General features: G+C 38.8%; 1 protein-coding gene across 6 annotated transcripts in view; it reads left to right on the top strand.

The window, feature by feature from the left end:
* Window positions 1–9,887, top strand: part of MYOF (myoferlin) — a 113,177-nt gene extending 103,290 nt beyond the window's left edge. For 4 of the 6 annotated variants that reach the window (XM_083364119.1, XM_083364118.1, XM_083364121.1 and 1 more), the window contains 9 exons: window positions 1,310–1,449; window positions 2,315–2,403; window positions 2,600–2,695; window positions 3,077–3,218; window positions 4,534–4,633; window positions 4,747–4,940; window positions 6,030–6,139; window positions 7,706–7,853; window positions 9,237–9,887. In XM_083364119.1, coding sequence (XP_083220245.1) covers window positions 1,310–1,449; window positions 2,315–2,403; window positions 2,600–2,695; window positions 3,077–3,218; window positions 4,534–4,633; window positions 4,747–4,940; window positions 6,030–6,139; window positions 7,706–7,853; window positions 9,237–9,281 — 1,064 coding nt within the window. In that variant the 3' untranslated portion in view covers window positions 9,282–9,887. Of the gene's footprint in view, window positions 1–1,309; window positions 1,451–2,314; window positions 2,404–2,599; window positions 2,696–3,076; window positions 3,219–4,533; window positions 4,634–4,746; window positions 4,941–6,029; window positions 6,140–7,705; window positions 7,854–9,236 lie in introns of those variants that run through there. The other 2 variants (XM_083364120.1, XR_014492698.1) reach the window with 2 other exon arrangements.
* The last annotated feature ends 6,538 nt before the right edge of the window (window positions 9,888–16,425 follow it).

The raw sequence follows: 16,425 nt of genomic DNA, 5'->3' as shown, positions 1-16,425 counted from the left end.
ATGAAAACTCCTTCATATACAACATATAGACCAGGGGTGTCAAACTCAATTTCATTGAGGGCCGCATCAGCATTGCGGTTGCCCTCAAGGGGCCGGGTGGGTATGGCCAGGGTGGGTGTGGCCTACTGGGTGGGCGTGGCTATGCGTATGGCCTACTGGGTGGGCGTGGCCAGCTCTACATTGTTTGCATCAAGGGTGCCTATGGGGGCCTGGGCAGAAGTGGGACAGATCTGAGGGTCTCTGGCAGAAGGAGGGTCTCTGGGCCAAGGCAGCAGGGGCCGTTCCCTCACTGTTTCCAGGATGGCTTCACGGGCCACATGAAACCACTTTGCGGGCCGGATCCGGCGCCTGGGCCTTGTTTTTGACATGTCTGATATAGACAGACTTAACCATAGTTTCAATTCGGAAAATGTGACCATCCTAGACCAAGCCAAGTCCAAAAGCACTAGGGAATTTCTAGAAGCCTGGCACTCTGACAAATTAGCCACCAATAGACACATAGGCAATGACAACATCTACAGACTATGCAAAAGAGACAATCAACAAGCCAAAAAGAGAACAAAAAGACCCAGGCACTTCTCCACCAGCAATCACCACCTAGATCAGCATAAATTAACTCCAAGATTAACATCAGACCAACAGTCAAGTAATCAAGAAATTGCCGAAGAAGTCAACAGTAAACAGCCTAACCAAAGAATTTCTAAGACCACCCCACCAATACCGCAGGGCAACTCACTAGAATATAAACTGACAGCAAACAGCACTCCTTATTAGCACTGATGATGTTGCCTAATTTGGGTAACAAAACATCTAGAAGAAAACAAGCAAGCTTAGAGAGCACCAAGGACCCCTCATTTCAACCCTGAGTTACAAATGTTCTCTTTTGTTGGTATTACATAAAATGTGCCAAAAATTTGAATCCCATATATTTTAGATTTAAGGCATCCCATGTAGATATACTGTATTCTGAAACCAATATGTACACGCAGTGTTATGTGAGAAAGACGTTGAGAGACGGGGCAAAGAAAGGATCAGTAGGGAAAAGTCAAGTAAGGGAGAGCATAGCCCACAGCTGTATAATGGGTGGAGAAAGAGCTCCTCCCTAGTTTTCCAGGCCTTTAAGGAGACAGCAGGAGATTTGCACTTTCAGATTTGCAAGATTCTGTAAATGTACCCTTACAATAAATTAGCTCATCTGATCATGTTTCCTGTCAGGTCTATTTAGAGAGGTTGACAGCAGCTGGGAATGTCTCCTTTCAATGATCTGTAGTGAGTTTCTTGTGATTTTCACTGTTTCACTTGATTTCAGAGTTAAACAAAACATTGCACGAGCATCTGGGACCCGTAGAAGAAAGGCTGGCTCTTCACATTCTCAGAACTCAGGGCTTGGTGCCTGAGCATGTGGAAACCAGAACCCTGTACAGTACTTTCCAGCCCAACCTTCCACAGGTATTACCATTTTTTTTTCTTTCTGTTTGTGCGAATGAAATCCATGAAATAGCCAGATACAAAATGATTCCTATAATGGTTAAGTACGTTTCTACTCTTGCATCCTTTTTTTGTCAGTAATATAAGGGTAAGATATTTTTTTAGGGATATTCAGGTGTATGTCTAGGAAAAGCCCATTAGGAAACGCAGCATGTAAATTAAATAAATAAGTTGTGTTCCATAACATGGTCTCCTGCCATATGATTTTTCTGATGTAGCTGACTACATAACACTTGATACCGCATATTGTATTATGATTACTTCGTTTCATTCAGCTAGGGGGACCTGCATTACAAGGTAATACGAACACACCTTGTAATGCTATTTTTTTAAAATAATTCTTATAGTGAAATATAGCACACACAATTAAAAATGGTAGAAATATATAATAATAATCAGATTATCACTATGGGAAGTACCGTGTGAAGGATGCTTCTGACAGCTAAAGTGAGTGTAATTTCAAAGCCATCACACCGTGCATTTTATTATGACTTGTAGAGTCTAAAGGGCTGTTTAGCGTGTGTCCAACGAATGGTTTTCGTTTCTTAGAAGTCCTGTTCCCCATTCTCCTGCATTCTGCTGCAAAATGCTTTTGAAAAACCTATTAATTTTAATCACAGTTTGTCCTTTGAAAATAAAAGACCTAGGTGGAACCCCTGTTTAGCACAATCCAGCCAAATATGATCTGGGTATGCAGAGTGAATTCTTAGGAGAGTTGCATCCAGGTCATATCATCAAATTAGAATACTGATAGGCTAAGTGATGGGTTTTCTTTTCTTCTTTATTTAAAATAAAGTCTGACATGATCATTATCTTACTGATACAGGGAAAGCTTCAAATGTGGGTGGATGTTTTCCCCAAAAGCTTGGGCCCTCCAGGTCCTCCTTTTAACATCACTCCTCGCAAGGCTAAAAAGTGAGTAAGCTTGGCTGAAGTTTGTAACATGCTACTTCGTGGGCCAGATATACTGATCCTTTCAAGACAAATAAGAAGTTTGCCTTGCATTCTGTTCTCTGCTGTTGCCCCTTGTCGCCATCGATTAATTCAGAGGGAAGCAAACACAAGAGCGTTAAGCCTTACCACTTTATTCTTTCCATCACTTGCATTACAGGTATGAACTACGAGTGATAATTTGGAACACCAAGGATGTTGTTCTGGATGAGAAAAGCATCACAGGGGAAGAAATGAGTGACATCTACGTTAAAGGGTAACAATGACTTTGGCAAGACTTGTTGAAAATAGGAAAGTTTCTTTTAATGTTACTGAACCTGGTCACCTTGCCCTGCAATCAGTTGGAAGTATCGGAATGAATATCATGCAACATTCACGTTCCATCGTTTGGCCCATTGTCAAAAAGCATAAACTTGGATGCAAGGCTGTACAGTGTTCTTAGATTAGAAAGAACAGTCCAGTGTTCTTAAATCTTGACAAGTTTCAGATGTGTGGACCTTATCTCCCAAAGTTTCCCCACCAGCATGGAGAACTGGGAATTGAAGTCCACACATCTTAAAGTTGCCAAGATTGAAAAACACTAGATTGGTCAGTCCCATAGACTACACAGCCCAATCTGCTTGTTTCTGCCTTTCAGGTGGATGCCTGGCCACGAAGAGCACAAACAGAAAACAGATGTCCATTATAGGTCCCTCGATGGGGAAGGGAATTTCAACTGGAGATTTATTTTTCCTTTTGATTATTTTCCAGCGGAACAACTCTGTACAGTTTCAAAAAAGGTACGGACACTGAGGACAATTTGGCAGTAACTAATGCAGACGAGAATGAGCCTATAAGCTCATATTTGTTTTAATGAAACTGTGAAAACCACTGTACACAGATCTGTAGGAAGAACCATGGGGCATTTTCAGCTTCTGCTGCTTCTCCGGTGTACTCAACCACTTCTTCATCCATGGGGAAAAAGGGATTATGAATTAATATTTTTCCCTAAGGATGGAAAAGCAAGGAGATGGTGTATGTATGGGAAGGGCAATTTTGAATAGGAAATAGAAAAGAAAGGAACACTGCTCTTCCCTTTGCTGTGTTTTTTCACCAAAGGCTTTCCTCTTCTATGCCCATTTTTCATTTAAAATAAAAACGATCAAGTATGCTTGTCATGTAATGTCTCATTTGAGAGTTATTACATGGTGCAAGATAATAGCCTAGAAATATAAGACAAAATCACTTTAAGACTGATCCTCCTAATTTTCATTCTGTTTTGCATAATTTTGCAAAATGCAAGGGATGCACCTGATGCAAGGGATAGGGACCACATAGTGTGCTGAAATTTTAACACAGTTCAACACAGATTGTTAGTGATTAACCAAGCCGAAATCATGGAATTGCTCCTAATCCCTAACAGGTCCACACTTAAATTAGAAGGCAAAAAAGGGCCACACATGTGCCACCTATCTGCAACACCCTAAAACAGATCTATGTTTTCCCAGGATTTTTATTTTTATTTATTTTATTTTAATTCCATTTATATCCCGCCCTTCTCCGAAGACTCAGGGCGGCTTACAAGCTTAGCAGTAGCCTTCATTCTATGTATATGCCTGCTTATTAGGGCTTTCACACACACCCCCAAGCGGCATTATTACAAAGTCAGCTTAATTGCCCCCAACAATCTGGGTCCTCATTTTACCTACCTCGGAATGATGGAAGGCTGAGTCAACCTTGAGCCTGGTGGGACGCGAACCTGCACTAATTGCAGGCAGCTGGTGTTACTTAAGGAGGCATGCAGCATTGTCACAGGTTCACAGCAGAAAAAATAAGTTGTCAAGAATTTGCGCAAGATTGACTGAATCTAGTTTATGTGTATGTTCCTTGAATGCAAAGTGTTTAACCAGCTTTCAGTGGTCAGAGTATCACTGGCTTGAAAGACAGAGAACTGAAGCTAGTTGATCTTTTTTAATCTCTGCAGATTTTCTTCAGTCAGAACTGAAGTGCTGCTGATAGAAAGTGGTAGATGGGTCAGGCTAAGAGCACGTTTGCAAAAATGATGAGGGAAATGCATTATAAATTCCTTCCTTCTGTTCTGATTCTGGCTCTTAGGAACACTTCTGGAGTCTTGACAACACTGAATTCAGAATTCCACCCAAGCTGCTTATTCAGATATGGGACAATGATAAATTTTCTTTGGATGATTATCTGGGTATGTATAAAGTATTTTGGGATAGGGAAAGTTATGCCCTGAAGTTCTGTGTGCTGAAATATCCTGAGATAATAACAATGTTCTCTTTCCCTGACCCTTCGCTTTTCCTTTAGGTTTTGTTGAACTTGATTTGCATAACACCGTGATGCCAGCAAAGGTTTCGCAAAAGTGCAGTTTAGACATGATTCCAGAATATAAGCCAATGAACCTGATGAAGAATGTTAAGACTGCTTCACTCTTTGAGCAAAAATCCATGAGGGGGTGGTGGCCATGCTATGTTGAAAAAGATGGTTCCCGTGTTTTGGCTGTAAGTTTCTGTTAATACTCTTTAATCCTTGGGTTTTCATTTCAGAATGGGACACGTCGCTGTGGCCAACTCACCATGGCTAATACACCACAGGACAACTTTCTGTAGCCAACTCAGAACAACTGTGTGGGATAACTCAGCACAGGGACAAGTGATTTGTAGCAGGCCTTGTCTTGCTTTAGGTTTGAGCCTTCTCAAGTTAGAAGTCCTCGGGTCCAAATCTAAAGCAAGACAAGGGCCGCTATAATTCACTTCTCTCTCTCTCTCTCTCTCTCTCCCTCCCTCCCTCCCTCCCTCCCCCCCTCCCTCCCTCCCTCTCTCTCTCTCTCTCTCTCTCTCTCTCGTTATCCCACGTTGAATTGTCCCACAGTGAGTTGTTCCATGGCGATTTGGCTGGGGTGAGTTGGCTGTGGTGAGTCAACTGGGGCGAGACCCTTTCATTCTGCTTCTCAAACTTTGACTGCCCTTCTTCCTCACAATAGATTTGTTTTTGAAGGGGAGTACTGCACACAATATTTAGTAAGTAAGTAATTAAGTAAATAACAGTTCTACACTTGGAAGCTCTTTCCATGGGATTTTCATTTCATTTGTCTTGAGATTTATAGTTCCAAACTATAATTGTGCTTTATAGAATCCATTCCACTTCTGGTCTTCCCATTTCTTTGCCTCCAACGTAGACCCTGATGAAGGGACAGAATCCACGAGCTATTTAATAACTGTTTCTTGCCCCAAATATTAAAGTAGTAGAAATTGAATTGTTATTGCTTGACATTATGAAGATTAATTCCCAGAAGCACCAATATGCAGTGAAAATCAGTGCAAATAATGCACACAACACACACCCATATCCCACATTCACAAAATTTGAACGTAATTTTCCCCTGGTGGGGAATTCTCCTGGGGAGAAGCTGGTTGGGGCATTCTGGGAAACAATCCACACATTTTAAAGCTTCTGAGGTTGAGACATTCTGCTCTGGATCACATTTTAGGATGGGACTAAAATCTGTTCATGTATCATTGAAAATCATGAATAAAAAAGTTAAGCTGCAGCACTGTAAAATTCTTGATAATATTTTTATTCATTTAAAGGGTAAAGTTGAAATGACTCTGGAAGTCCTTGGTGAAAAAGACATTGAAGAACGACCAGCTGGTAAAGGAAGAGATGAACCTAATATGAACCCCAAACTAGACCAGCCAAAGTAAGATATTTTCCTCTTTTTTTATTTTAGGGTTAATATTCTGTAGATTGGCTTCCCAACATGTTGATATCTTGGTTTAAAGTATTGGGGATGTCTTGAGAATGTCAAGTCCATGGAAACTTAAAGGTTTAAAAAGAGAATCATTTCAGTGAGAACAGATGCTTAGTTGGCTCTTTGTGGTCCAGTGGCCTTTGCTTTCATGCATAATCTAGCCGAAAGGTTTGCCTTTCATGGAGACATTGGAATTCATTTCTATATTGCACAACTGTAGCTTGAAAAATTACACTGAGATGATCATTTGATTTCCTGCAGCTCTTTCTCCTCCAATCATCAGTTTTTTCTTTGAGACAAATATGTCTGAAACTTAGGAGCAATTGAATTTGTGCCAAGCACATAGTTGTGCAAATCTTACTTTTAAGAACAGTAATAGAAACAGTAGTGGACATTTGGAGATGAGAGGGAGAGAAATAAACATTCTTTTTAGGCAGAAAAACTGGAAACGTTGAACATTTACACAGATATGCAGGTAAGGCTCACTTACTGATCATTCATTCAGTGATCCTTTAAAGTTATAATGGTACTGAAAAAAATAACTTTACAGCCCATTTATGACCAGTTATGACTTGGCAGGGTCCATCAGTCACATAAGCACTATTATAATCAGTATGTGTTGTCCTGTGCCTGACCTCTGGTTTTATTTTCTCCTCCCAACTTACAAAGCAGAGAGACTGAAGAGGAGAGGGATTGCAAGAGAGTAATCCGTTTGCTCTTCTACACATCAGATGCAGTGCAATTGCACCAGCAGCCCAATGCATCCTATGCAAGCAACTTACTCTCTTGAAATCTCTTCCTCTCCAATCTCTTTGCTCTGCGATGGGAAGGGAAGAAGCAATTTCTGTAGATAGTCTCTCATTTGCCTGATTGTTTAATTTTCCTGCTGAGAGAGGGATTGGAGAGGGATTTCAAGAGGATAAGCTGTTTGCTCGGAGAATAATGTGATCACACTAGTAGCAGGAAAGGGCCAGGCAAATAAGAGATTGCCTATAGGTCACATTTGCTTTTCTCCCCCCTCCCATGTAACTGTGCATAGAGTGGAGAAAATGGGATTTCAAGAGTGCTATAAGTTGTTTGCATAATGCACCCACATCTTCAAGCCCAATGATGATGGGGGGTATTATTGCATTGCTTTCAGTGTGTACAAAACAATAAACTGCACTTGAACATCCCAAAGGACAGGGGAGTGGCGAGGAGGCAAACAAAAGCCAAAGGTATAAAACGGAGTGGCCTTCTCTTTCCAGCCAGAAAGCACATTTGCAAACACCCAATTTCCCACTTAGCTACTACTTCTCTTAGTGACAGAATTGCCCATCTCAATTAGGGTCATTAAGCAAGGACTCCTTATGTCATTAATATCTATAGGATTCTTATTTTCAACAGATCAGTAATAGTATTCGGTGTATTTAGACTAGATTTTTAAAGTTATGATTTGTGCACACACACAGTCAACTACAGTATATAAAAGCCATGCACCAACTATATACCTTCTTTCCTTCTTTCCTTTCACAGCCGACCAGAAACGTCCTTCCTTTGGTTCACAAATCCATGCAAGACAATGAAATTTATTGTGTGGCGGAGATTTAAGTGGGTCTTCATTGGCATCATCATCCTGCTGATTGTGCTTTTGTTTTTAGCAATCCTCCTATATTCCTTGCCAGTATGTATTTTCTGTTTGTATCTTTTTAGTTTCAAGTTGTTAGGTTGAGCTGTGGTGGTGCAGTGGTTAGAATGCAGTACTGCAGGCTAATTTTGCTGACTGCCAGGGGTTCGATCCTCACTGACGCAAGGTTGACTCAGCCTTCCATCCTTCTGAGGTCAGTAAAATGAGGACCCAGATTGTTGGGGGCAATATGCCGACTCTGCAAATCACTTAAGGCTGTAAAGCACTGTGAAGTGGTGTATAAATCTAAGTACTATTGCTATTGATAATCAGATTATATACATTTATTTTTATTTATTTTTTATTTTAATTCCATTTATATCCCGCCCTTCTCCGAAGACTCAGGGCGGCTTACAAGCTTAGCAATACATGTGCACTTGACTGCAGATAAACATCAGTTTCAATAGGCACTGATGGAAAGTTATATGTTTTCAATTTTATTAAGCAAAATGAGTATTTTTAAATGGATTGAAATCGAAATCAATTCATTGTTGCTTTAATTAGGCAATTATTTTATACATGTTCAAAGTATAAGATATTTTAGCGATTTTTTTTTTCTTTTGTTCAATTGTCCTATTGCCAGAGACTTCCTGGACATACCCGCTACAGTTTTCTTGGTTTGCCCTAGCCTTTTTCCTAGAGCTAACAGTAATTAGACTATTTAGATTTACAGTAAGTAGACTGATTAGAACGTCTTTGATTCTGTAAAACTATACTTATAGTACTTATCTTACAATCCGATTTTACAAACGTTTTTCCTATGGTGGTTAAGCAAATCCATTGTTCACTATTTATTTATTTATTTTATTTATTATATTTGTATACCGCCCTTCTCCCAAAGGACTCAGGGGAGTTTTTGCTTAAAACTAGAAGTAAACGTGATCCTGTGGGCACAGGAAGTTGCAGATGACCATAAATACAGGCCGGTTGCCAAGTCCCTGAAATGCACTCACATGACCTTGAGGGGGTGGCCATTGGGCTTCGGAACCAGGTCATAGGTATCTTTTGGAGGGGATTTGTTGTAACTTTGAATGGTCGCTAAGCTACCAGTCGTAAGTCAAGGACTATCTATAACAGTAATTAGACTAATTACTAATTATTGTAGCACTGTGTAAAGATCATATTAAAGATCACTTCCATGCCACAGTATCTGTATATACTTCTCTGAAAGCAAGTTAAGTGTATCGCCAAAGCAAGAGTTTTTTTCAATCTAGGCTGTGAGTCAAAAAGGAGACTATATATGAAGGAGATGATTGATACAATATGCGTGTTTTTCTTTAAACTATTTTGCAAGGATTTTAGTTGAACACTTGTGAATTAAAAACCATCATGCATGTTTAAATATGAAGAATTCATTATGGCTTCTTTTTATTTTTGTAGAACTACATTTCAATGAAGATTGTGAATCCTCTTTCAGGTCGTTAAGGCAGACATTATTCTTAAAGCTTGACTTTGAAATGAGGTTATACAACTTTTGGGCCAAATTGAACAACACCTCAAATTATGTGTCTGTCTCTGATCTCTTGAACTTTGCATCAGGAAAAGGACCATTTATGTGAATTCAACGGCTATCCAAGATGTTTTGAGAAATAACAGCAGAAAGTTACTGTGATTTCTGAATTACGACTTTAATAGATTACAAAACAATCTTTTGTTTTTAAACGTTTTTCTCAATCTACTGTTCATTATTTTTTTTTAGTTTTACTTTGCTTTTAAAGATGTGCTCTATTTACACTGTAATTCTATACATGTCTACTGGCAAGTAAGCCCCTTTGAGATTCACAGGGACTGACTTCCAGGTAAGTGGAAACTTCAAAGTTTTATTTTAATTCTGAGCAGTTTGAAATGGTGCCTCTTAACTTTATGAGGGGAAAACAAAAACAAATGCTACTTATTCTTACCAAAAAAGGGCTATAAAATGGTTCACCAGTGGCATGAAAAGGATATTTTAAAAGGTCATAATAATAGCACTAAGCTTCATTTTGTTATGGTTCTGTCTTGTAAACAATGCAGTGAAATAAAGCCAAACAATTTTCAGTTTAGTTTTGTGGTTATTGCGCTTATCAAAATACAGATTTGTTTTTTATTTCCTATCATTTTCCCTCAAGTGCAGAGTCCGCTTTTGTCAGGGTATGGATTATTTGGTTGCAACAGGAACTGACTGACCAGCTTGTTGCTCAAGCCTGACATCATGGGCTGAGAGAGAGTTACTGGCCCAAAGTCACCGCAGGTCGGACATGCCTGCTCTAAAGTAAACTCCTCAGAGCCTCAGAGTCAGAACTGCCATGACACTCAGGTTCCATTTGCCTTAACCTTGGCCCAGGTAAGGGGGGGTTGATAAATTTCACATGCTGTACGGGCAGAGAGTGGTCAAGGAGTCTATTTCTCTCATTATGGCCTATAGAAGGCAAGGAGCAGCCATGAAAATGGGCAAGAGTGGATTTCCAGACCTGGGCAAGTGCTAAAGGTAAAGGTAAAGGTTTCCCCTGTCCAGTCATATCCGTCTCTAGGGGGAGGTGCTCATCTCCCTTTCTTAGCCAAGGGAGCCAGCATCATCCAAAGATGCTTTCCGTGGTCATGTGGTCAGCGTGACTGTACACCGAGGCACCTGAAATGCTGTTACCTTCCCACCAAAGTGGTACCTATTTATCTACTTGCACGCGCATGCTTTTAAACTGCTACATGGGCAGGAGTTGGGGCAAGTAACGGGAGCTCACTCTGTTGCACAGTGCTTGGGTCTCACAGCTGACAAGCTCAGCAGCATGTTTAACCACTCAGCCTTGGCGCCTGCAAGCAACTGCAAACCTGCCCCTAAGATAGACATACATGACTGTGGCATCGAATGCCACCAAGTGGGAACAGAGTGAGGAATATTTGTCTTCACCCCATCAAAAATGATGGTGTACTGACATGGTCACCATGTTTCATCAGATTAATCTTGAGGGCTTTGGTTGTTTAGAATGTCTCTTCCCCGATTAAATTGAAATGAAAACAGGCCCACTGAATGTGTTGCAATAATTCAGACAGATAATAGTACACTGTCCTGTCCTAAATGGAATTCAGTATTCCACATAAATCAAGGGATTCAGGATGGGGAAGCAGGTTAACTACACAAGACTATCTGCCCATTCCTAACTTGTACTATCATCAGAAGATAAATTGTCTCACAACAAAGAGTTATACCACCCATATCATAATAACTATTGGTATAATTATAGATAAAAAGTTCTCAAAGCAAAAACAAAAATTCTAAGCATGAATGCATTTTTATAGATACTGGAAATTTTGCTCATGTCATCCCCATGATCTACCATAGTCTCCATGGAGACAATGGCCATAATCACAAATGTCAAAACTAGTTAACTCATAGATCTGAGAACCTTCCCCTTTGGCTGTGTTCACATAGCAAATAAACCTAATCTCAGGCTAAAAAAAATACCATTGCTAAATTCACAAAACATGCAGCAACTCCAATAAACCGTATTGTCACTTACCATCATGGCTTGGTTCCTATCACATGCTGGGACTGCAGTCTATCAAAGCCCACTTGAGCTTAGTCAAGTGTTTTATGAAGGTCAGGTGTTTGCGTGAAGTCACCATTTAGAAAGCACAAGTTCCTTTTTAAAAAAATGAGCCATCCATGCTTAATTGTCAAACAGGCAATTTAAGACAGGAATCTCTTCTGCAGAGGGCTCAATTCCTAACATATGTTTATAATTAGATATGAAGCATGGTTAGAATGAAGAAATCTAGGATTCAGCAGATGGGCCTTCTTGCTCATTGGAATGCAACTTGCTCAATCATTCCCAATAAGTCCATGGCAGCTACAGAAATTAGAAAATTCTTGCTTCTCGGTGAGTCATGACAGGGCAACCTTTGAGTCTCTGTGAAGCTTATAGAAGTTGCTTATTTTTCACCTTGACTGGGTAAATGATAATGGTCTAAATTTGCTGAATAAAACTAATGGCTATAATTCCACAAAATCATTTCCATAATGTGGAGCGTTACATGTTAGAATGGAACAGTTTTTCTGTCAAAACATAATTGCCCTTTATTTGGGAGTGGTAAGAACCAACTTGAAAAGTGTGACCTAAGAGCAATGGCTCAGGGCTGGAACTAATCAGAATCCAGATGGACTGCTATTTAGTGACATAAACCTGCTGGAATATAAGTGAACATTTGATCACTTCTAGTTTAGGAAGGCTTCAGTCAGTGCCACCATTAAGCAAAGAATGAAAATCACAAATGGGGGGCTTTTCATCCAAGAGCTGAAACGTAATATACTTTAAAGTTCTTACTAGAAAAAACATTTCCCTTAGAGTATAATTTGAAGAGTATAATTTTAAGAAAATTAAAAATAGGTTGTGGAGAGACCTGGACACTCATGTTCACTTAGATTGCAATTATATAGAGATTGGCTTCTATGTTTAACAGCGCTCTTTCCACCTATGATCGTGATAAGAATTAATTCTGAAATTCTTAAATCCAGTGAGGTAAAAAGGGGCTCTGGGAGGATTAAATCAGAATAATATGAGGAATTAAGGAATTAATTAGGAATTCTTTAGTGAGATCCAGCATGGATACTTGTGAGTCTGTGTGTCCGTGTTTATGTGCAAATTTCCAAAGTACACCCCCCCACACACATACACACACTTACCTCTGGTCTTTCCCAAACAATAAAAGAGAATGTCCATTACTACTTTTCGATTATAATCTCTGACATTCTTTGCTTTTCTTCTAAAATGTTCACCTTTATAATAATACAACAGACAAATAAAAACTTTGAGCACTTGAAAAGAGTTTGGCAACTGTTTATTGAATGTAACAAACACTCAGACATATTAATTCCAAACTCTGATTATCAATTATTTTATTTTTTAAGTTACTACATGAATGTTTCACTGAATTTTACTGTTTACTGCTCTTTCTTGGTTACTCTGCTGTACTTGCTACCTCTTTTATGACAAGAAGATAAGGCTATGTAAAATTCAAGGTTATTATGAGTTCCAGGTAAAATAAGTAAGGAAATAGTAATCATATCTGCATGAGAATTGCCTTAACACTTGTTATGTAATCAGAACTGCTTCATGGCAGGAACCAAAGCTGCTGATGGAGATATGGAGATATGATTTCTTAGTATATTTGTATTTTTTCCCTTCCACATAGACAAGTATTTATTCATTAAAACATTTTCCAACTTTTCTGTCAAATTACTCATAAGGAGGAACTTAATATTGCTTTTAAAACAATGGAATAGCCATTGAACATAGAATTCAAAAGCCAAAAAGATTAGCAATCATTTAACCCAGCCAAAAGCTTGATTTTATTATTATAATTATTTTTAAAATGCCCCTGCTGCTTGGTCCAAATATAACACAGCATTTCTTCTGTCAGTCACAAGAGGTCAGTGTAAGTATTCTCTTTCTAAGGTCTCCTTAAGCAAATCTTTGTGGGTTCCAAATGTTTGAGTAGAAAAATGATTTGTAACGTTAGTCTTATCTTTTTATAGACCAGTAGGAAAATTAAGAGAATTATGATGTAAACTTTCCAAAAGTACATCAGAACAAAGGTGAAACATGATTTAATTCTAATGGAAAGAGATTTAAATAATTATGAAAAATGCAATCAGTGTAGACTCAGCAACATCTGGCAACTTTATTCTTTCATCAAAAAATAATAACATCATTTTTCTGTAATTTGAAAATGCTTTTGCAATTCATTGATAAGACAGCAGAACTATTTTTGACATACCCAGGCCACTGTTTCAGTTAGAAGATCTATACGGGAGGGAGGGAGGGAGGGAGGAAGGAAGGAAGGAAGGAAGGAAGGAAGGAAGGAAGGAAGGAAGGAAGGAAGGAAGGAAGGAAGGAAGGAAGGAAGGAAGATTTATGAATAAACATTACAACCTGTCTTTACTTGCCAATTGCTTTCTATGGGTTCTCTGGTCAGTCTGCTTAGAGTAGGGAAGGAGTAGGGAAGGTGTTAAAAGCCATCAGATTTAATATGGGCCTCTGTCCTCTGTCCCTTAGAGGTCTGAACATTTTATCAATCCGTATTGAACTCATCTATCTGGATCACTAATTGTATCTTTTTCAATCAGCAACTAGAGCCAGTTTGAGATAGTGGTTAAGGCATTGAGCTAGAAACTGGGAGACTTCAAGTTGTATGACTAGCAATGCTTTTTTGATGTGATCAAAAATATTTAACTCGCTTCATTTATTCACTTCTTTATTTTTAAATCTGAGCTACTATTATTCCAGAAAGCCAGTCTGATGTAATGATTAAGGTCTAAGGATAGAAATTGGAAGACTAGGAGTTCTAGTCCTGCCTTGTGCACAAAGCCAACTGGGTGACCTTGGGTCAGTCAATTTATTTATTTATTTTTATTTTTATTTAATTCCATTTATATCCCGCCCTTCTCCGAAGACTCAGGGCGGCTTACAAGCTCTATCCTTCTTCCTAAGAAGGAAGCAATGACAAAACATTTCTGAATAATTTTGCCAAGAAAACCACAGGGACTTATGCAGGCAGGCTCTTGAAAACTGGACATGACTAAATAGAAGAAAAAATCAGCACCTACTACAACAAATGTAGAGGCCAATGAACTTGACGAACATGTTAGAGTTATTTTTATTTCTTTAAAGTATGGTAGGAAAAACATGCATAATATTTTTTTTCTCACTGAGATCTTTTCTTTGTTTTTTTATTTACAACAATTTTAATACCACCCACACTAAAGAAGCTGACTAGCCGTTCTTTATCATAAATTGGAAGGGATCTTGGATAAAGGAGCCCCATAGAGTTGTGCCCAATATCCAGAAACTGCTTCCTTCCACCATGAATCTTAACTTTGACCTTCAGCACTATATTTACCACACAAAGGCTTAAAACAAAAAAAAGGACAAGATTGAAATGATACGTTAGTTCAAGTGTGGGACCTAGAATAACCCAAGGAAATATTTAACTTGTTTTGTTTTTCTTTTGACTGGTTGACATCTTGAAGCAAAATGGTAATTGCTTTGGATTCTCCCTTAATTTCTTTAAAAAGTGCACTAAAGCTTAGAGAACTACAGTTCACCCCCACCTATCCGCCCTTCCCCAAATAAAAAATAAATAAAATTTCCTGCCTCTTCTTTAGAAAACATTATCTATGAAATATTCCAACTTACAATTCATCATCTTTTCAACTGGTTATTAATTTTAGTACATTCAGGGCAAATAGATGTGACATTTGATACCTGATATTCTGAGCGTTCCCTCAAGACGTGGTTATGTTGCCAGGGTGCCAGGGACTTGTTGACGGGGCTGTTTTTATCCTCTCCTCTACTATGGTTTGTATTTTTGTCTTTATAATATTTATTACTGTGTTTTTTTTCAGATTCTTACCTGTTCTTTTTATATTGGCTGCTGTATCTATCCTTGGGTGCTGCCCAGAATTGCTTTTCGGTGAAATGGGAGCTGTATAAATTTGATAGACAAATAAATAAATAAATAAAACATTTAAAGAGCCAATAGATTTATGTTGAAGGGCTCATGAAACAAATTTAGCTTTGCCAGCCAACCAAACCTGAACAATATGAGTTTCATTAAAATAAGAATCTTTTGCTTGGTAAATATCTAGTCCACCAGCCCCCTCAGCTCACCACCCCCAGCAGGACACCGAACCAGCTAAATCCTTTTTCGGTGCATTTGAATAGCCCACAATCTGCCCTCTCCACATTTTGCCCTTCAAATTAACGTCCATTACAATGGAAAGAAAATAACCCTGAAAACAACTAATTTCCAAGTGTAAAAGCTTCATCAGAAAACAACTTTTGCATGTAAATTAGGCCTCCACCTTCTGGTCTTGTTTAAGGATGACTTGGAAGCTGGTTTAAACATCCAACCCCCATCACACATGGTTTTAAGCTCAGGAAAAAAAAATTAAAAAATGAGGAAAAATATAAAGGTGAGGAAAGAATAAGGGGCGAGTCCAACAGGGTCCCTGCAACAATTCTTTTCATGAAGCTTCAGAAGGACAGACAATAATCTTTCACACATTTTTTGAGCCCAATTAGGATGAGGAACTGAACAAAGGAACTCACTGGAAGCCACCTTTTTAATTGACAGCCACTCCTGGAATTAAAAGATACCTTCAGAGGTGTAGAGGAGGTATATTTAGAAGTACAGGAGCTCTTCACCACATTCTCTATAATCCCTTCTCCCTTCAGAGAGTATAAAAGAGTGAAATAAGCTTTTTCTCAGCCTTCCCGGTTTTAAGCTGTCACAAATGAACCCTTCCCATCATCTCACTCAATTCTCTTAGTGGTCTTTCAGACAGATATGTCAGGAGTGTGTTAAATTTTTTTTAATAAAAAAAAAAGCTAAAATGGTGGGTGCAACTGCACAATACACATTTTTTAAAAAGGAGTGGGACTTTGGTCATGCAGCAAAACCCATTCTTCTCGACTCTTTTGACACTGCCACCCGCTTTGTGGACACCCCTGTGTGTCAAACCGTCTTTGCATTATAATTTTATAAGCTTTACTTTTCCATATTGAATAATAGGGAAAGATCAATAGTCAAGGAT

The sequence above is a fragment of the Vipera ursinii genome, assembly GCF_947247035.1.
Source record: "Vipera ursinii genome assembly, chromosome: 5".
In the NCBI taxonomy this organism is placed as follows: Eukaryota; Metazoa; Chordata; class Lepidosauria; order Squamata; family Viperidae; genus Vipera; species Vipera ursinii.
Note: the sequence above shows the minus strand (reverse complement) of the source record. Positions and strands in the feature narration are given on the sequence as shown.